The following is a 21579-nucleotide window of genomic DNA, read 5'->3' as shown; positions in this document are numbered from 1 at the left end:
GGCCCAGCTGCTGTCCCGTGTACACATTTTAGACGAGGCTGAAAACACACTGATAGTGTGGCTGGATATTAACTTGCCTTCAAAAGTAATTCTATCTGCACAGTTTTGTGTCTGTATCCACAGCCCCCGACTCTGCGTGTGCCGGTTTAAAGCTGCTTCCGTCATACCGGTGACTCAACCCTGTGACTCTGAAGCACCTGAGATGCTGGCACCTTTACTACTCAGGCGAGCTACCCATGAGCAAGAGCAAGGTGTGAATCCCAGAACAGTGCTGGCTTTTGTGAACCGGCTCGGGCCAAATAAACTACTCATTAGCATATATTTCTTTACTCCTTTCCCTTTTATTACCTTTATTTTGTGTGTGGGGCGTGTATGTATGCCATGAGTGTGGAGCTAGAGGTTGGGTCTTTCTACTGTGTGAGTCCTGCAGCTCACACTCAGGTTGTAAGGCTCGGTGGCAAGTACTTTACTCTCCCCTTACCCCCTCCCCATCTCACCAATGTTAGTTTTTGGCAGAAGACGCGCGGTAGCTGTGGTTTTAATTTTTTGACTTATTATACTGACACCGATAGTCACAATGTTTAAACACACACACACACACACACACACACACACACACACACACACACACACACACCCCTCAAGTGGTCTGAGTTACTAAATGCACCCAGCTGTTCCTAGGCGGGCTGGCCTGTGACTGCTGTATTTCTGTGTCACTGTGCCTCACCCAGGTCACATGCCTGGCGGAGCAAATCACACAGCATCAGGGTCCATCTGTGCAGGAACGGCAACACCAACCTCACATTTCCCCTCTCTTTTCCTCCTTCCTCCCCTTCCTCTCTACGGTATGGTCTCCTGTAGTTCAGGCTGGCCTTGAACTAAAGTGCTGGGATTACAGGAACACAAAGTAAGAATTTGAAAACTGACCAGAAATCAAACTATGGCACCTGCCCTGTAGCAGCGGAGAGGCCAGCAGTGCCTCAGCCTCGTCTAAGGACAGTGGCGCTGGGGGGTGACTGGGGCAGCTATTGTGGCCCTTGCTTTCTGCCCACCTTTAGAAGAAAAGCTAGCTTTGTTGTTGTTGTTGTTATTATTATTATTTCTGAGATAGGGTTTCTGTGTATGGTCCTGGGTGTCCTTGAACTCACTCTATAGATCAGGCTGACCTCGAACTCAGAGATCCGCCTGCCCTTTCAGAGCTGGACTAAAGGCATGAGCCACCATACTTGGCAAAACACTTATCACTCCATTTCTAAATTCCCAAGTCATAAAAAAATGTTAATGATGTAAAAATTAAGAAAAAGTAACAACAAAAACTCCCAACCCTTTAGCAGTCAGGAATCCTTCCTAATGGTTTACCATTAAAAAGTATTTTTGCTAAATCTCACTGGCACAGGTGAAAATAAAGTGAAAAAAAAAAAAAAAAAAAAAAAAACCACTTTTCAAAATAGATACAGGACTCAAGGGTGCACACAGAAAACTCTTCTCTGCAGCTCTTACCTGCTCGGGACCCATGGAGGACAGCCCCGACGTAGGCACGGAGGTCACTGAGGTCATGCTGATCTGTCCTGTCATCTGGTTCATGTTGCTCAAGCCAGCCGTGTTGGTTGCCATGGACACGTTGATGTTCATGTTGTTATTGTACATGCTGGTGTTTGCTTGTTGCCCAAAGTGTGGTGGCGACTGTTGTGGAAACATGCTGGAACACAACGACAAGGCGTTAGAGCTGATGGCGAACAGGGCTAGCGGTCTGGAGTTCTTGTTCTAGAATGAATGACTCTGACTGAATGGTATGAATGCAATGAATACAGGCAGGGCAGCCTGTGACGAGGGACAGAATCATCAGGCTCTCTTTCTCCCTTGCAAGCGCCATGGAGAGGATGCACACCTTTCCACTTTACCAGCAGCTGGGGGCAGGGCGGGGGGGGGGGGGAAGGCACTTCCCGTTTACTCTTATCACAAGCAGGCTCATAAAGCTGGCTCTGGGCCACTGCCTTCCACACGAGTTCTACACTTAGGAGTAGAAACTGCTTCCAGGCATTGCTTTCCACTCCAAAGCAAGGTGTCATGCTAGGCTTTTGGAAAATTCTGTTGATTTTTTTGCTCAAGAGTAAACTGACTTATTTAGCAATTAGCTTGCTATTGCTTGCTCAAGCAAATACATTTTTAAAGATATGGATGAAAGAAAGGGATGGCTATGTTCTGTAGAAAGTTTCCTGGAGGGATCATTTATATCAGACTCAGCAACGTGACGTTACCTGTTTCCGCCCATGCTCCCCTGTGCCCATCCATTCATGTCTGAGGGGGGCTGGTAGGCTGGGTTGGCTTGAGATTGCTGCATCATGGGGCTCTGGGTGTGCGCCATCCGGGGGGACATTAGAGGGCTCTGGGGTGTGGTAGCCCCGGTAAAGCCAGGATCAGGTTGTTGACTTATCCCTTAAAAACAAAACAGAAGTCCAGAAGAGATTGTTAGCTAAATCACAGACAGCATATTCTAAATTATTTTCCAATACTTGATTATGTACAATTAATTACAGACATTATGGAAGTGCATGGGGGAAAAAATCTCTATACTTGAATCACAGGGGTCCTAGGACACACATTAAATGTCATGGCTTGAGTCAGAGAAATGACATCAACCCCCCTCCAAAACAAGAGTTTGTATGTATATATCATTTTTATTGGAAATGGCCAATTTTTAAAAAAAATCTAAATATTGTTGTATTGTATTGCTTAAATTTGGTTTAGGCTCATTAAGTTCAGGTCTATACTGAAAGCCAACATATAGATAACTTTTCATTAAACTAAATTACACCATCTCATGATGAGATAATATATTTTAGAAAGTAAGGAACTGCATTCACCTTGCCTCGTTTTGTTTTTGGAAAGGACAGTGGTACCGAGTGCTGTCAGGGTTAGCGATCGGGACCATTGACTGTGTTTCCAGTTTAGTCTCAGGGTAAAAGGGTTCACAGGAAAAGGAAAGCGCTCTCAGCAGAGGCAATGGGAAGGGAAGGCGTTGAAAAGGGCATTTCCGAGCTGGAAACACATTCAGGAATATTTCCTTAATATTTGTGCAGCAAAAAAGAAAAGTTTCTACCATATCAATACACTAGCTTTGCTTTCTTTTGAGACAGGCCTTCTCTGGCTGTCCTGGGACTCACTCTGTAGACCATGCTGGCCTTGGACTCAGAGATCTGTCTGCCTCTGCCTCCCGAGTGCACCACCACTGCCCGGCTATACGATCCTTGCTCTTTAAGGAGACAGGGCATCTGTATTTAGGCAACTCAAAGACTTTCATCGTTACTTATAGACCACTCATTAAAAAGGGAGCCATTTGGAACATTTAATGTCCATGTAGGCACTTGCATTTATTAATAATCCTGCTATTAATTGAAGATGACACACATAAATACTAATGTCTATGACGTTACCCCTGGTCATCTCATCTCTTAGGCTGACATTAACGAACCAATCAGCATGAAGTAAAGAGACCCCCACCGTGCCTCTGATGCAACACTTCAAGAATTATCTATTCTGTAAAAACTGGGTAGAATCGGTAAAGGTTGCTTTTCTTCTTTCGTAAGTGCTATCAATAACAAAGTGTTCCTCAAAAGCTGCAGAGTATCTGTAATATTATACTGATTTTTGTTTTCTGATGTTTTGTGTCAGACTCTGAGACATTCAAATGTAAGTAGCAGTATTTGTGTGTATTATATTCATAGACACTGACCCGAGCAGAACCACTCACGCACACTCACACACCCAGAGACAGAGACACACTTAACTTTGGTCCTTCCTAAAGTAACACCTGCACCCAGACCAAAGGAGGGACCAGGGCTAAGAGACAGCATGACCCTGTGCTGGACTTGGGGACTTCTGCCAGGCCCCAACTGTCCTCCACGGTATCCTGTTACTCGCTGGTCGGCCAGATCCATCTGAGAACCGTGCACAGAGCTGTGGCCCAGGACTGAGGGGCACTGGGGGGATAAGGTGGTGGGATAAGGCCCGTACCGTAGTTTGGTGGAAACGGAAACTGCTGGGCATTGGCCTGGGGGGCCCGGGGATTGCTCATGGCTGCCGGCATGCCGCTGGGAGCCGCCATGCTGGGGGTCATGTTCAGCCCGTGCCCTCTCATCATCAAAGTGCGCTGTTGCACCTGCTGATGCTGCTGCTGGATCTGTCTCTGCCGAAGGTGCTGATTGAGGATTTCCCTCTGCCTCTGGGCCAGCATCTGGGCGTTAATCGGAGCCTGAAATGGAGGGCACCCAGGCAGGAAAACCAAGGGTAGATAGGTTAGTCAGACACCAATGGCATGCTCCATGGGAGACCATTTGTAAATAAATTACATGAAGAAAATACTCACTCTGGAATAACTAGTGCGAGTTTCTAAGTTCAACCCTCGTGGCGATTCCATAACCCTGCTGATGTTAACTAACTCGGTTTGTGAGAGTACAGTCGATTGAAGGGCTGCAAAGAGCAAAGGCCCGCCTACAGGAAGGCTCTTGGTGTTTCTTTTTATGTGTTATGTGGCATGTGTGCGCCATGCTCATGGAGGCCAGAGGAGGGTGTCCAGGCGCCAGGGAATGGAGTTACAGATGACTCTGACCCACTATGTGGGGACTGGGGATTGGAGCCATCTTTCCAAACCCTGGGTAGCGCCAACTCTTTACTCTCTTGCTTCAGCCTGCTGAGGGCTGGGATTATGGCATGTGCCATCATGCCCAGCAGAAGACATCACTTAAGTCTCTCGTAAGGAACATTCCACTCTAACAAGAGACCAAATCCCTGCTAAGGGGACCTGGTGTACTGCAGGAGGAGGGAGGTGGGGTGACCTGGCAGTGACTTCTCTTGCTTCACTGATCACCAGGGCTGATTTGGCTGGCGACACAGGTATCCACTCTGCCCGCTACCATTTAGCCAAAGAGGATGTCCTGTCCCAGTAAAGGAATGTTCTGTAGTGGCCACACCATGGTGACGCACCTGATCTAAGGACAGTTAAGTAAGGAGGATGCGGAGCTGGGTTCCTGGGCTTGCTCTCAGGACACAATAGGAGGCTGTGCTCTGTTCTGTAAGGGCACAACCCTGGCCATTTGTGAGGCTGCCGACTCTGAAGTGTATCTGTACTCTCCATATCAACATTCACAGCACCGTCATGGCTAATTATGGACCTGGGTATAGTAGCAAAGGATTCAGATGCTTGGCACGCACATTTCCAGCCGAGGGGCGCATGCGGTGGGCAGGTGGCCTTCTTGCTTAGTGTGGAGGTTCCCTGTGGCCCAACAGAGCCTGATATGCTTTCTGCCGGTGCGGCACTACCTACTGTTCTCAAGTGTAAGAGGCAGGCGAGCTTGTTTATGGAGAAAACGCATGCCTTAGGTGAGGGCTGTTTGGCTCTGAGACATGGAAAATGTCTGCAAACAGAAACTCCCGCAGAAACAAGGTTGTGTGCCCTGATGTGTTGAGAGCACTGTGCATGTGACCAGAGACTTGCAGGACTCTAAGCCCGGGTCCTGGGGAGCATCAGCCGGCACTGGAGTCAGGACTGGCTGAGGCTTCCTGAAACATCGCCCTTGTGAACGACAAGAATAAACTGACCCTGGCAGTAACGGCGGCACTGAGAACTAAAGCAGGGGTCAGGAAATAGGCTAGACAGGCCCGGGGTGAGCAGGAGGAGGACGACAGAAGGGGACACGGTGGCCACCGACGGCCGCTGGGCTCCTCACCTGTGTCGGCACTCCAGGTCTCAGCGTCAAGTTCACATTTGACACATTGCTGATTTGATTCATAAGTGGCTGGCGGTTCTACAGGCAAAGAAGTAGAAAGAAAACTTTTTAGGGAGGGGGCTGAGCTGAGACAAGGTCTTTCTGTGTAACCCAGCTAACCGAGAATTCTGTACTTTTCGAGACAGGGTTTCTCTATGCAGCCCTGGCTCACCTGGAAATAGCTATGTAGACCGGGCTGGCCTCGAAATCACAGACATCCACCAGCCTCTGCCTCCCGAGTGCTGGGGTTGGAGGTGTGTGCCATCACCACATTCGGTTCAAGGTCTAGAATTCTAAATCCTCCAGCCTTGGCTCCCAAGTGTAACCAATGCCAGCTCAATACATTTTATAAAACAGGAAATACTTAGATAAAATCACCTTCTCCACTTAACCGCACCCCCAGTCCAATTCTAACACTTCATTGCTACACCAACCCCCATTAATCTTCCCGGGGCCCCGGCTCTAAGGTCCCATGAAAAACTAACCTGCTGTGCTTGGAGGCGATGCTGAAGTTGAAGTCTCAGTTGGTTTGGCTGGTTCTGCATGAGGCCCGTGGGCCTGAGGCCTGGTCGGGGCTGCATACGGAGTGTGGTGTAATTAGGCCGCTGTCCCATGGTAGGAAAGTTTGGATCTTGCATGGGATTATAGCTACCCTGGGCCATTTGCGCCTGAGATGCATACTGCTGTGGGAAAACAGGGGCCTTCTGCTCCAACATCACGTTAGCCTCTTGACTTGAGAACTGTTCTGGATCTACAGCTTGGCTCTGAAAAGAAAACCCAGAGAAGCCCATAAAGACCCTGTACTAAGGAAAGAGGAGGCAGTTTTCTCTTCCTCTCATATTCGATGCTTTAAAAATACTGTACCAATTATAAAGGTATTTTTAGCCTGGTCTACTTCTCCTTTTTATTTTACACAGTGCCTCTTTGCTTAATAGATCCAATCACTCAAGGGAAGAAGCAAGGGTGGAAACCGCCTCCCCCCAGCACTTCCTCCAAGGGGGTGGGAGAAGGGGCTGTGGCTATGTAATGCTCTGCCCTTCCCCAGTCAGAGCCAGCATGGGCTCTCAGGAGCAGACATCTGCCAGTGTTACCTCTTTTGCCTGCACACACAAACCTCTATCTCTCTATCATCTTAGTCAGCGATTGCCCTAGGTAGCAAGCATGGAGCAGTGTTGGGGAAACAGCCACCACTGTCCTTACTCTGTACAGAACAGACTTCTGGGAGTCTTTCTCCGCACTGTGGTGTGGCACTTGAGACCGCCAGTGAGATGGCACACTGCCTATTATGTTTTAGGGGTGGGACCCAGCTGATATAGGGTCTCAACCATGAGCCTCTGGCCTCTGCCTCCTGAGGGCTGGGATTATAGGGCCTGTGTCGCCATGCCTGGCTTATACTGCCTATTGTTTACTTAGCTGTTCCCTGTGGTTGGCAGGGTTTCTTACTTGCCCACGCTTTGCTACCATTAACTTATTACTATGTGCTAGGCATAGTCAGTATGCTTGTCATATGTTTTATTAATAGCTGCTCCCCCCCAAAGAAAGACCTTTAGAAGGAAAGGAAGGTGTAAGGACTTTAGCATGTCCTTCCATGCCTTGCATGATATCTGACAGGCATGTCTGCAAGACTGGTTATTATGTATTTGGTTAATTACGGAGAGATGCATTCAGCTACCACCAACACAGGTAGGGTTTCATTATGTAGCCCTGGCTGTCCTGGAACTCACTATGGAGACCAGTTTGGCTGGCCTCTGATTCACAGAGATCCACCTTTCTCATGGAGGACTGAGATCAAAGGCATGTGCCAGTATGCCCAGCTGAGAGTTTTACAGAGAGCTGCATAAATTTCCTTGTGTGTGTGAGAGTGTGTGAGTGTATGAGTGTGTGTGTGAGCCTGTGAGCCTGAGAGAACACACACATGCCACAGAGGACTTCTCAGGACATAGGTCTTTTTAGTTCACGGTGCTGCTGAAGCAAGGTCTCTCCTCATCTCCGCCACTGAGCTGCATGTGGAAGCTGCCAGCTGATTCTCCTGTTTCCTCAAACAGGAGATCTAGAACATTCTCAGGAGAATTCCTAAAACCCATGCAGCCAAGTGTCCACCTGAAGATATACCTGGCCAATCCTTCTCCTTTTAGAAGTCATTGCCACAAAACCCCTTGAGAACCCACCAAAGTGTTACAGGTCACTCAGGAACCCCAAGGACATTTAAAAATGCCACAGAGAAGCTAAGTTCTAGCTGATGCTAAGGTGAACCCAATCAGTTCCACAGGAAATAGTTACCCCTTCCCCTTCCCGGCCTCACCCGGTGTACCATTTAACCTCTAGTCATTTCTTTCCATTGCACTGTTCTCAATATGACTCGACAAGTCTGAACTCCTACTGTGTCTGCTAAACTGTGGGAGTTAATTATGACAAGATTATTTTTAATGCTTCACACAAACATTTAGGGTGACCTGACTCCATGTCACCTTCCTCACAGACGTAGAGACGTGCTGGAGGTCCGAGGAGACTGGCCTTGGAAGGCACTTGTGACAAAAACAAAGACGAATTCATGATGGAAAGGAAGACAGCAGCAAGGGAGCGTGAGCTTCTCTAGGTCCCTTTTCCTTCGGCCACACGGGAGGCCGCTTCACCGGTGCCGGGGCAGCTTCACACACCCGGTGCTCTCACATCGAAGAAACACAAACATTTACAAGTCTGGCACTTCCTCAAATAAACTAACGGGGGAGAAGAGCGCTAACCAGACTCACTGAGGTGACTGGCATTTTTAATATTCCTATTTGTTTAAATAATCTTAAAATTATTATGGGTGGTACCCACGTAAGGGCCAAAGGGTTTCAGCTGCAGCCACACCTACCATGCCTCCTGCTACCTATGTGTGAAATAGTCCTTTCCAAGTGGCGCTGCCTGTCCCAGTGCACAGGCGCAAGCAGGACCGAGGCCTGTGCCCAGACCGTCTCCCCTTCTAGGGGAAAGGGCCAAGGCCACTAGGAACAGTGACCTGTGGTTTCTCTGACCGCTTTTCTTCACCTGGCCCTCAGCGAGGGGGACGCGAGGCCCGCTGGACTTTAGTGGACACCTTTCTGCTTCCTGGGCAATGGTTTATGGTCGAGTAGTGGAGGAGAAGGAGGGGTGGGGGGGGCAGGCCTGCCTACCGGGAGGTGAAAGCACCCCAGAGTGGAGCAGACACCTCCTGCCTACAGAGCTGTGGCTCCTGCAGTGCCCTGGCCTACCTGGCTGACCAGTTCTGGGATCCCCAGAGCTCGATCAATCTCCTCGAGGCCATCGAAGTTCCGCAAGGCCAGATACAGCTGGTCTAGAAGAGCGCCCTCATCGCTTGGAGACTCTGCTGCAGGGTGTGGACACAGCAGGTCGTCGGGGGAACTGCCAAACGGCTGCCTGCAAAGAGACAAACTTCACCATGGGCTGACAGAAATGCCAGCTGACTCCCAGCGTTTCTGCAATGAGCTCTTGCACCAGCCAAACAATGAACAAAGCCAAGACTCGTGAAAGCACGCACCTGAAAATCCATTCCATCTAGTGCTAATAAAGACCCGACATAAGTTGAGGCAGTTTTGTTTCTACACGTCCCACCCACTCTACAGCTAGCAAAGTAGGGGTCAGGTACCCCTACTTTAGTCAGGAACCACATCTGTAGGAAGTCCCAAAGGCACGAAGGCTACTTAGATCTGTGTGTTCGGGACCCACCTGACTGGCCTCTTCCCCGGACCTACTTTGCATATCTGCTTTGCACTGACAGGATGGAATAGCCTGGAGCTTTCGGCAGGAAACAGTGCCCCCCATCACAGTTACTTTCTACAGGAGGCAATGATGGCCATGGCCAAGTAGGAGAGAAGAGCAATCATCAGCATAAAAGCCACCCTCACTCGAATTAAATCTGGGCTTGAGTGAACTTGGGTGAGCTACTAGGAAACATTGAACTTATGCAGAGGCAGAATTTGCAAGCATTTCTTAACATTCTCAAAAAGCGTCGCTGTTAGCCTTTGTGGGTTACGCGGCAAGGGAAGGGAATCCCGAACCTTCTAACCGTAACAGCTGTAAGGCAATCAAGATGGCATCATCATGATACTCAACTGCTGTTTCTGCTCTTTTCTTTCTAGTTTGTTTTTTTGAGACAGGCTTTCTCCGTGTAGCCTTGGCTGGCCTCAAACTCACAGAGATCTGCCTGTCTCTGCCTCTCGAGTGCTGGGATTAAAGGTGTGCGCCACCATCACCCGGCAAAGAGCGTGTATATAAAAGGGTGTATATATATTATTATTATATGTAGACATACTCCTCTGTTGTCACTAAGAAGTGTGTGAAGAACAGCTTGCTTGCATTGGATGTGTTCAAAATGTGCCACCTACTTTTTTCCTGCACTCCACACTCCCCAATTAATCTTTTTTAAAAAAAAATCCAACCCTGCCATGACCCAGGGGCTGCAAGAAGAAGCACAAAAATGGCAAAGTGTGGGAGGAGCCACACAGGGGCATGTCGGGGCATTAGGAGACCCCAATATGAGTGATCAATGACTGCACAGAGGGGGTCTCCTGGAAAGTGCTGGTGACCAAGAGCTGATGTGGGCTTTTGATCATGTCCCCTCAGGCCTGGGAAGCTACTTAGTGAGGCAGTAAAGCGTTGTCTCTTTGCTGGCTAGTTTGATGTCAACTTGACACAAACTACAGCCGCGAGGAGGCAACCTCAACTGAGAAACGCCTCGATACGATCAGGCTGAAGGCAAGACTGTAGGGCACTTTCTTTTCTTTTTCCTTTAAGATTCTATTTATTTATTTATTATGTATACAGTTAACTGCATGCATGCTTGCATACCAGAAGAGGGCACCAGGTGTCATTATAAATGGTTGTGAGTCACCATGTGCTTGCTGAGAATTGAACTCTGGTCCTCTGAAGAACAGCCAACGCTCTTAACCTCTGAGCCATCTCTCCAGCCCCGTAAGGCATTTTCTTAGTGATCAGTAGGGGAGGCCCAGCCCATGGTGGATGGTGCCATCCCTGGGCTGGTGGTCTGGGTTCTACAAGAAAGCCGGCTGAGCAAGCCACAGAGAGCTAGCCAGTTAGCAGCACCCCTCCATGGCCTCTGCGTCAGCTCCTGCCTCTAGGTTTCTGCTTTGTTTGTGTTTCTGTATTCCTTCCTTTGATGATGAGCAGCGATATGGAAGTGTAAGCCTCCCCAGCTTGTTTTCAGTCGTGATGTCTCATCAAGGCAATGACAAACCCCGACTGGGACAGCCTCTGTCCAGCTGTGTTAACAGCTGTCAGCTTCTGTCAGAAGGTGTAATGCAAAACAGCATTCCTCCCCAGATTCCTCCACCAATGAACCACAGGGCAGTGTGGAATCTGCATGACCAGACTTGCCAATCTTTATCCCACTGAAGCTAGCCAGGGAGCTGGAGGGGCTCAGCTCCTCACCCCGCAGCGACCGAGTGCTCACAACAGAAAACAGATGCACATGTTCATCCAAGCTAAACATGTACTTCTGCAGAATAAAATATGGTTTTGTTAGTGTTGTTTTGTTTTTCTGAGACAGGGTTTTATTATGCAGCATTAGTGGGCCTGAAAGTTACTACATAGGCCAAGCTGGCTTTGGGATTGCAGTGATCTACCTGCCTCTGCTTCCCAAGTCCTGGAATAAAGATGCATCAACACTTCTGGATCTTTTTTTCTTAAATCAAAAACCCTAAACATATGTATACACAAAAAACCAAAGCAGGGTGGGTGGTAGCTTAGTAGCAGAGAACTTGCAGAGCACACAGGGCTCTGGGTTTGATCTCTAGCACTGTAGAAAAATGCAAACCCACTGGGTGCATGCCTTTAATCCCAGCACTGGGGAGGCAGAGACAGGCAGATCTCTGTAAGTTCGAGACCAGCCTGGTCTACAGAGCGAGTTCCAGGACAGCCAGGACTACACAGAGAAACCCTGTCTGGAAAAAAACAAAACAAAACAAAAATGCGAACCCTATGGCAGGTAAGGCAGTGCCTACAGCTTCCCCACTGTGGTCTAGGACTGTTCTAGCACCACATCCTCAGCTTCTTCTTCCTGAACAGTTTACTGACTCACTGCACTCATATTATTAGCACCCCAGGCCTCAGCTTTATGTGGAAAATATCTACGTGTGTGGGGCAGGTGATGACAGTGAAATTCAGGGACAAACCTGCAGTCACATCAGACCTTTCCACATGCCACACCACAACATTCCATGAGTCTTGACCATTCTGGGTAACATCTTTCTGTTGAGGAACACACACACACACACACACACCATCTTTCTGTTGAGGAACACACACACACACACACACCCTCACAGTTCCTCTGACCACCCTACTCTTCCCTTATACTAGACCACTGGCTGTGCTATGCTGGGTGGACAGGGCACTTAAGTTCAAAGTATCAGCACCAGGCTGTGTGTGGAGGTGAGGATTGTACGTTCTGCTCTGTGCTGACTTTGTGCGAGGAGTAAACCATACAGGGTTAGGAACTTTCCACTCGATGAAAACAAAAGATTCCTAGTGCAGCTGGACCAGCTTGTTACCAAGCATGTCTTATTAAGACAGATACACTATGTCCCAGCCCAGGGGCACAGCACACATTTCTGCAGTCCCCTTAGAAACAAACACAGGCAGTGTACACTCAGAAAACCCAGCCTTACGCAGGCAACCGTGGGTGAAATTCAGGATTTGGACTTGGGATGCCCACTGACCTATGTCAGCTAGCATTGTTAGCATATTGGAAACACTGGGTCAAGAAAATCAAGGAAATGAGTGTGAAGGCACAGGGAGCAGCCGCAGAAATCAAGCAGCCACGGGAGCCTCTAAAAAGTGACTAGGCAAGCAACTGTTAGAAATGAAAGATAATAATAGTGTAGCTAGAGATGATTAATATATAGGCCAATATAAGGACAAACTATACTGAATAATGTATATAGAAATCAAAATATGAAAACTATATGAGAACTTTAAGAAATACTAACTGGGTGTGGTGGTGCATGACTTTAATTCCCAGTTCTAGGCCAACTTAGTCTAATAGAAAATTCCAGGCTAGCTAGGGCTACATAGTAAGATACTGTTCAAAAAAGGAAGAACGAAAAGAAATATGCAAAACAGGAGATGGCAAGCATGTACAAGCTTTCCTGTAAAGCTTCATGATCTCAGTTTGACCCCAGAACCTACAGTGCAGACATGACTCCCAAAAGTTGACCTCTGACCTCCACACGTGTACATGCACTTGCACACACATAAAACATATTTATTTAAAGAAAAGGAGAGAGAGAGAGAAGGTCAGATGGCAGAGATGGAGACTTAATGCCCCTGCAGAGAACCAGCACTCAGTCCCAGGGCCCACATCAGGGGACCCTTAGGAGCCCAGGGGCTTCTGCAGACATCTGTGTACATAAACTCATATAGGCACAGGCATGCGCGCGTGGACACACACATTTTAAAAAGTAAAACAATACATGAATGAAATAGAGCGGTGTGGCATACATTGTCAGCATCCTATGAACAAAGAATGAGAAGACAGAGAAGGGCAGGGTGTAAATATAAGGTCACTAAGAGTCTTCTAGAACTGCTGAAGAGGATTTATGAAAGCCTAGTGTGAGGCACACCTCTGTAATTCCTGCCCTTGGGAGGCCCAGGCAGAAGGACTGCAAGTCTTGTTTTTGACTTTACTTTTTTTTGTTTTTGTTTTTCTTTTGGAGACAGGGTTTCTCTGTGTAGTCCTGGCTCTGTAGACCAGGCTGTCCGAGAACTCAGAGATCCACCTGCCCCTGTGTGCTGGGATTATTGTGTAGGTATGTGTTCCTGCACACACAGACACATATGGAAGCCAGAGGTCAATGTCAGGGTTCTTTCCTGAGTTTTGTTTTCAGACAAGGCCTCTCACTGGGGCCTGGGACCCGGAGATTATGCTAGACTAGCTGGTTACTGGACCACACGGATCCCTCAGTCTCTGCCTCCTCAGTGTGGGCTTCACAAATGTGTGCCACTACAACTGGCTCTTCTTGTTTTTTGAGACAGGGTTTATCAGTCTGTCCTGGAACTAGCTCTGTAGACGAGGCTGTCTGTTTTCATTTGTTTGTTTGTTTGTTTTTAATTTTTTTGTGACAGGGTTTGTCTGTGTAGCTTTGTAGACCAGGCTGGCCTTGAACTCATAAGAGATCCACCTGCCTCTGCCTCCTGAGTGCTGGGACTAAAGGCGTGCGCCACCACGGCCCGGCTACAGCTGCCTTTTAGAATGGGTTTTGGACTCTGAACGTGGCTCTTCATGTCTGTGCAACAAGCACTTAAGCAGCTGTGTTATCTTACTAGCTCCCTTCAAATCCTCCCGCATGCCTCTCCTTGCTCATTTCAAATTCACAGCTTCCTTTTGCACTAATTGTTACAAGAATATGTGTACACATGGACATGTACACATTCCTAAATATAACCTGCTTAGACTGCATGTCTCTTGTATGTGGTGCTTTCTTGTATGTGGCTGACCGTTTGGTACTGGGCGTGCTCTTCCTTGGAGGAGACTACTCGCCCTACTAGGCTTTCCTTCGCTGCCTGAAGTTCTTTGTGTAGGGTTAGGCCTTGTGGCCTTTCTCCCACTCACTCTGGAATGTCCTCGCCCAGCTCATGGTTAGACAGTCTTGTTGGTGGGACCTTATGGCTGCAGCCTTCTGATACTATCGGGACACATCCTGGCAGCAAACTCCCTCATCCTCTGGCTCTTAAAATCTTTCTATCCCTTCTTTCACAATGTTCCCTGAGCCTTACGAGTGGGGGGTTGTTTTGCAGATATGTATCCATTGGGCCTGGCTCTACAGCTGCAATTTGATTGGTTGTTGTTTTCTGGAATGGTCTCTGTCTGTTGCAAAGAGGGGGTGAGGACCCTGGAGAGGAGGTGGGTGCCCCTATTTTTTTTTTTTTTTTTTGTGAATTGTGGTAAAACACTCACAACCCAAAATGAGATCATTTCCTGTTACCCTACACATACCAGGCCACCCTGAGCCAGCAGTGTGCTGCTCTGCCACGCACACTGGGCTATTCTGCCCCCCCCCCCCCCCCCCGTGAGCTTTCCCAAGACTCTGAAACCTTCTCTGTCATCCTTGATGGACGAGCTACTGAAACATGGTTGTCCCTCCCTCTCAAGGTGCCACTGCCCAATTACACCTAGCAGCACAAATACCATTTCCCCCCAGTACACTGCCAGGTTGCCAGGCGTTGAAAGTGTGTCTAGGTCATGCTGAGGTTTGCGTCTTCCTCTCCAGGTGCAACTAATGGAACCCGTGAGCCACGGGCTACGGCTCTGGTACCCAGACTCACCTGTTCTGGCTGGCAAAAGATGCCTGGTCTATAGGCAGGATGCTCTCAGGCCACGGGGCAGTTTGATTTGGAGGAGCTTGTTGTTGATTATACTGAGGTCCCCCCATGTTCATCTCCAACTCAGAAGGCCCTAAAAGAGGGAGGAGAAAGAAAAAGAAAAGCCAACATATTGTATCTTATAATCTAGAAAGCACACATGTTTATTATATAATAGCAGAGGAGATGGCAGAAGCAGTAAATGAAAGCAGTAAATAGCAAGGCTGAGCCACCTGCCTCAGGGCATGCCCAGAATCCCCATTTTCTCTTGAAGCTTTGGTTTGTGGTACGTACAGAAAACACTCACTTTTAAAATATAAAGATTAGTAAGTATGTATAAAGATAATGACGGTTTTCATGGCGTGGCTTAACATGTGTGCAATGCTTTGCACATGGGGATTAACACAATTTCCTCCTCACTTTTCCATGCGTCCACAGTGCCAGGCTTCTTTCTGCCAGACCACTGGGTGCCCGCAGATGGGAATGCAGACGACCAGCTTAGGCCACGCACATACCCTACAAGGTCCTGGGTAAGATTTAAGTCTGGGAACCACTTACTACTTTGAGTACGTATATAGAGATGTAATTATAAATGTCACTCTCAGAAATAATTTGTGAAAACCCACACAGCAATTCAACATGTATGGAAGAAATCTAATGTCAGAGTTCTGAAGAGAAGCCTGCTACCCTGTCAGCACAATCTTTCGTCTTCCTGTGAGTAAATGAGTACTTCCTGTGCAATGCCTAACATCAAAGTTTACAAACGCAGACTTTTCAGAGCAAGTGCAGTAACAGAGGAAGGTACTATGTCTGTGACTAAAAAATAAAAAAGTAGAAGTTGTACAGAGCGCTGATCTTTTTTCCCTTGAGACAGAATCTCACTTAGCTCAAGCTGGCCTCAAATTCGCTATGTTGTTGAGGATGAGGAACTGCTACTGATCCCCTCCTGCCCCTCTCTCCCAATCGTAAGTGTGCTCCTTAAGATTTTAATTAACAGGTTTCATGAGATTATTTTCAAGCGAATCATCCAGTGGATATCAGTATGTTCAGCTATCAATACTAGCACATTCTCAGCTGCTCAGAAAGAAGCTGGGAGCCACATCTTTCAGGTGACCAGCACAGTCTATGATGCACACGTCATATAAAGAAAGGTTTTGTGGAATGTGCACAGAACTTTCTATGTTAACTCTAAAGATCCCCAGTACTGTGTGGTACTCTACAAGGGGCCATGTTGTCAGTGAGGCCGGGGAAGAGTGGACCTTCACAGCCTGGCTTGAGGGCCTGTGAGGAGCGGGTGACCCTGTGGGGTTTGACATGACAGGCGCCACTCCACTATCTCTTTACCTGTAAACCGTCATGTGAGTACTTACGTGTACAGCACGTACGTATGTATGTGTACAGCATGCACATTGTGACATTCCAATGCATTCTGCCCCCAAATCAGAATCAGGAAATTACTTTATGCTCCTACAAGGTTCTGGCAAAGTCTCATTCAGGGCAGCTTCACACCAGAGGATGACGTACAGTACAAGCCAGAAGCAAGTCTGCAAGGAGCCATGAGCTGGCGCTGCGTTTCAAGAAAGCATCAAGGACAGCCTTACCTATGTTCATGACCTGAGACTGAAGCATCTGTCTCTGGCCAGGCTGGCTGCTGGCTCGCATGGGGATGCTGGCTGTTGGGTTCCGGATCATTCCTCCTTGGATGGGCCGGTTCATGGCACCAGTAGTTGCAGCACAGGTGACTCTCACAGCCGAGCTCTGTGGTGCCCATTCCCCAGAAGGCATGGCGGGCCGAGAAGTGCTACTGCCAATCATCCCTGTATGCAAGGCAGAGGAGGCTGAGGGATGCAGACATCGAAGGCAGCGCGTGAACAAACCCCAGACCTACCTACCCACTAAGACTTGAACCATGACTGGAAACTGCCGTCGCCCAACAGCTGACACCCTCCCTGGGGCAGATGTGGGCCCTGGGCTAAGAAGGAAGGATTGGCAGCTACTGCAGCTTTCATGACGCGAGTCTGCCGCTCTGCGTGGTTCACAAGAGCTGTTACACTGCTCCCATATGTACTTAGCACAGGTGCTGTGGCAAGTGGATGACCCCAACTTCCTTCCTCAGGAAGTGAATCACATTAGCTGACACACACGCCAGAGCCTCACTTTCCAGAAAGGAGGTGAGTGGAGGAGGACCAGGGAAGCACCCACAACCAATCCCACAATTGCCAGCTCCAGGCAGGGACATCCCATAAAACCTACGGAAGGGTTAAACATCCTCACATCTTCTCAGTTTGCCACAGCTTCCTCAACTTCTGGAGACATGCGGGCATGTTCACCATATGACCACTAAGCTAGGCTGTCATGCCACAGGCGTACTTCTGCGTGCACCGGACACTTCAGCATCAAGTTCCATTGAAAAAGAATTGGGTGAGCTTCAAAGTTTACCGAGGGCAGCCTTGAAGCAGGGGAACCTGCTAAGACCTTCTGGACACAGCCTTTGAGGCTGAGGGGATTCCAGGCGCCTGGACCTCTGCATTCCTGACAGCAGATGCAGAATGGGGTAGGGCAGGTGTGAGCTCTCACCATCATGAAGCAGGATTCAGGGTCTGTTTTATTAACAGTCTAGGCCCTGGATGTTGGCAACGGCCAAGCACTGGCTAAGATTTGCTGAAGGGGAAGCCTTCAAATATATGGCTTGTTTTCATTCACTTTGTTTGGGTTAAGCAATCACAAATTTGGTATAACGAACATGTGGACAGAACGTGGGCTTTGCTCACTTGTAACACATGGGATGTACTGGGACGATGAGTGAAACTATGACAATATTAACTCATATAAAGCCACATTATATTGTATTTGATCTATACAAAGATATTATGGGAGAAAAGGCAGTTTGCTTTTCAAAATAATCTACTATGTAAATAGCATAACGAGATTATATAGATAGTAGGAGGGTGAAATTATCTGTAACTCAACAATATTAGTGAAATGAGAATGGGTGTTATTCCCTTGGGTATTTGCTTTTAGAAGCAGAGGGAGCCCATCGTGTGACCATTACAGCCCGGGCACCAGCCGGTCCAGCGATGGCCCGCTTAGGTAAGCCCATCCTCGTGGTCCTAGGGTCCTACATAAGACTCCCCAACACCACAGAGAAGTCTTATTCACCCCCAGTGAATCATCAGCCACCTTTCTCTAAGAAATTATAGCTCAACAGTATTTCTACAAATCAGTGTTTAAGAGTGACAAAGTGAACGTGGCAAAGTTTTTATGAATGGATAATTTAATGGTGTAGTCAGTGCGTGGCACATGAGCAAACACTCGATATTCGTTGAATCAATAAACCGATACAGTACAGCGCATGCTTCCCATGAACTGTAACTCAGAAATAGGAAATATTTCCCCTTAAATAGAACTTTGATCTTCAGTTAACTAAAATGGCAATGTACAGGGATTACAGACTGATCTAAAAATAGCAAGAATTAAAACACCCACAACTTTTTACAATATCTACTTATTTCTATGCCCAAATCTTAACATGTCATTGAGACAAAGGAAGAAAAGTATAAATTATGAGCAGCCTTCATTAGGGAAGCCAGCATCCTTCTAGATTGATAACAAATGCTATTCTGAGGCACTGGGTGCTCAGACCTGAATTCTAAGGCAGCTGTGGCAGAAGCAGCGATCCCTTAGGAAATGCCTGGAGGATGTGGTGGACGCTGTAAAACTATAGCAGGTCAATGTCCAGCTAGATTACAGGCAGCTTCTCAAATCTCCAAGCAGCCTCCCTAATTGGAGCTGGAGATTTTTTCTGGGCTGGTCACACTGCTATGTAAACTCGTTGTTGTTGTGATCATTTTGGAATGGGCTATGCTATGGTCTCAAACCCATGTGCTCACTTAATTCTGTCCTGACCCGGAGCTATTAAAGTGCATTAAAAGTTAGGAAAAGCAGAAGGCAAAAGCCAATAAAACAAAGCAAAACACACAAAGATCTACGGCTCAAGTCATCCTCCAGCCTCAGGTTCCTGAATAGCTAAGACTACAGCGAAAATGCAGTAAGATAGGCAAAAAAGACCTTCACTATTAAACAGGACCTAGAATTGTGAAACACTGGTGGAGGTTTAAACTTCCATTCTGAAATGTTCCAAAGGCACCAGTGCATGTTTTGGGCATCAGCAGAATTTCACTGGATGCTGACAAACTCCAGTTATTTTACATAAACATTTACACACACACACACACACACCTTCCATATTCAGACCAATAGCTGGGATGGAAATAAGTCAGTTTAGTCAAGAAGATTAGTGTCCAGAAACCTCATCGAAGGATGACCTGGGCAGCTTGCTGGAGCGGCTCCCCACAGGCCACGCTCAGAGAATTTGTAGGGTCTCTGTACTTTCACAGATGGCTTGCTTCTAGCCAGTCTCTTGCTAGAAGTTCTACTACCCTGATGTGCATGAACACACCGTGAAATTACACAACCCACCAACAAGCAGCAGTGGCGTGAGCCCTTACCTGTGCTATTGTTCCCTACGTTTCCTTGGCTTCCTAGCATCCCTTGGTTACCCATCATTCCTGGCTGAGGGATCACTGAGTAGGGACTACTGTTTCTGATTGGTGGGAAAGGTCCAGCACCAGTTGGGCTTTGCAATGTGATGTCAATGGGTAAGTTCTGGTTTGGCAATAACCTGCCCAGTTGCCCTGGTCGTGGGTTATTAAAAGCTAAGGAGAAAACAAATGAAAATTGAAGGTTAATGAAGGACAATGAAAAAAGAATATTAATAATAGTAGTGTTCGGGGGAAAATTTCACCTGTACAGTGACAAATGGTGTACACTAGGGACCAACTACCATACGAAAGACAAGTCACATACAGAAAGCACATGCAGCGTCCCTGTGACATAGCATCGGACTCTTGATGGCCTTATGAAAAGGGATGTAAAGCACACACCAGCAGGTTTGATACCGAAAGTTTTGCTATACAAAGCATTAATATGATATTGCTCATGTTATATTACTCAGACTTTAACACAGTGGGCCTTTTCTTTTTCTCATTATTACATGCACCAACAAAGCTGTACACATATGGTTTGGATGTTAGAATATTATTTCATAACTGGGCTTCCAAGGTTTAGAATGAAGTTAGATATGGTTATTCTCATTAAAGTTAAAATCTTTGATATGCATGGTGTTGCCCAAAGCAATAGTTCATTAAAGGTTATCACTATCAGGATGGCTTCTTTAGACTCTGGGCACATATTTAGATTTGAAATGACCTTTGTGGTTACAAGAATTGACTGGGTCCTGAGCAGTAATCTAGTGTCAAGTAGATGACCTGTAATTTTATAACAATGTTACTGAAACACTCAAATATTATATATCATAATTCACAGAGCTAATTTTTGTTTTAATTTTACAAACACAGACTGCAGTGGTACAGGTGGATGGGGGGGGGGCTCGTAATCTGTGGTAGAAACAACACATCCAGGGAAGCTAGGGCCGGGAATGGGCAGCACTGTGTTTCCAGCAGGGAAGACGTTGTCTTTCTGTAAATCATGGGTGTGCTATAGAAAAGTTTAAAATAAGATCCCCAAACGACAGAGCAAGGCATTTGGCTGTGAGCAGCCTTTTCATGAACAACAATTAAATGTTGAAAGTAGGCTGGGCTTTCGCTGTGCACTCTGGAGGCAGAGGTAGGAAGATCTCTGTGAGTTTGAAGCCAGCCTGGTCTATGAGACCTCCAAAACAATACGGAGAAATCCTGTCTTGAAAAACAAACAAAACAAAACAACATAAACCTTGAAAATAATCTAATTTCTTTTTTTGAGACAGGGTCTTGCTATGTAGCTCAGGTTGGCCCTGAACTCAGCACCCTCCTGCCTTAGGCATGCAGGACCAGAATCCGTTCTGAACACTGACAGACTAGGACAGCAGATGGTGCTGTTTTACCACAAAAAACTCCAAGGAACTAAACCGAGGCAGGCTTTAATAATTTGTTTCTGACAGGGATTAAATGGGAAATTTCTGAGCAAAACCGGTAACAGCGTATACTCACTGCTCTGTGACATTCGAAGCGCTGTTTTCTGGGCTCCAACAGGTGTAACAGGACTGCTGTCCACAGCGGTGAGTTGCATGAGGTCATTGATGATGGCTTGCTTGTCAACTGACCCAGCAGGGGCTCCTGGCCTTGTGTCTGGGAAAAGCTGTGGTAACTGACTATTTTGCAAATCATCCAGAATCTCTTCCAAGTTGTCCAGCTCGCTGCCAGGCTGCAGTTAACAGACAGAAGTACATGTCCAGGCCCATGCTGCCAGTGGGTATCCCAAACCCTCCACTGGCAGCCCCAGACCTGACCATCACAAGGCACCCCCACTCCGCCAAGAGACAAAATGTCAAGCTCACCAATGAACCAACCATCTTTCATAGCTGAATCTACCAAGCACTGTCATATACTCTCAGAGC

The 21579-nt window shown here is 47.3% G+C and overlaps 1 protein-coding gene across 7 annotated transcripts in view; it reads right to left on the bottom strand.

Moving 5' to 3' along the window:
* Ncoa2 (nuclear receptor coactivator 2) overlaps positions 1 to 21579 on the bottom strand; it is a 215075-nt gene that overhangs the window by 4766 nt on the left and 188730 nt on the right. For 5 of the 7 annotated variants that reach the window (XM_051196935.1, XM_051196958.1, XM_051196967.1 and 2 more), the window contains exons 12-21: positions 21173 to 21386; positions 19634 to 19840; positions 16727 to 16963; positions 15090 to 15219; positions 8999 to 9164; positions 6251 to 6529; positions 5727 to 5804; positions 4015 to 4252; positions 2259 to 2436; positions 1501 to 1699 (exon numbers count right to left, since the gene is read on the bottom strand). In XM_051196935.1, the coding sequence (XP_051052892.1) occupies positions 1501 to 1699; positions 2259 to 2436; positions 4015 to 4252; positions 5727 to 5804; positions 6251 to 6529; positions 8999 to 9164; positions 15090 to 15219; positions 16727 to 16963; positions 19634 to 19840; positions 21173 to 21386 (1926 nt within the window). The remainder of the gene's footprint in view (positions 1 to 1500; positions 1700 to 2258; positions 2437 to 4014; positions 4253 to 5726; positions 5805 to 6250; positions 6530 to 8998; positions 9165 to 15089; positions 15220 to 16726; positions 16964 to 19633; positions 19841 to 21172; positions 21387 to 21579) is intronic. The other 2 variants (XM_051196975.1, XM_051196983.1) reach the window with 2 other exon arrangements.

Source organism: Phodopus roborovskii, unplaced genomic scaffold (genome assembly GCF_943737965.1).
Source record: "Phodopus roborovskii unplaced genomic scaffold, PHOROB, whole genome shotgun sequence".
Taxonomy (NCBI): domain Eukaryota; kingdom Metazoa; phylum Chordata; class Mammalia; order Rodentia; family Cricetidae; genus Phodopus; species Phodopus roborovskii.
Note: the sequence above shows the minus strand (reverse complement) of the source record. Positions and strands in the feature narration are given on the sequence as shown.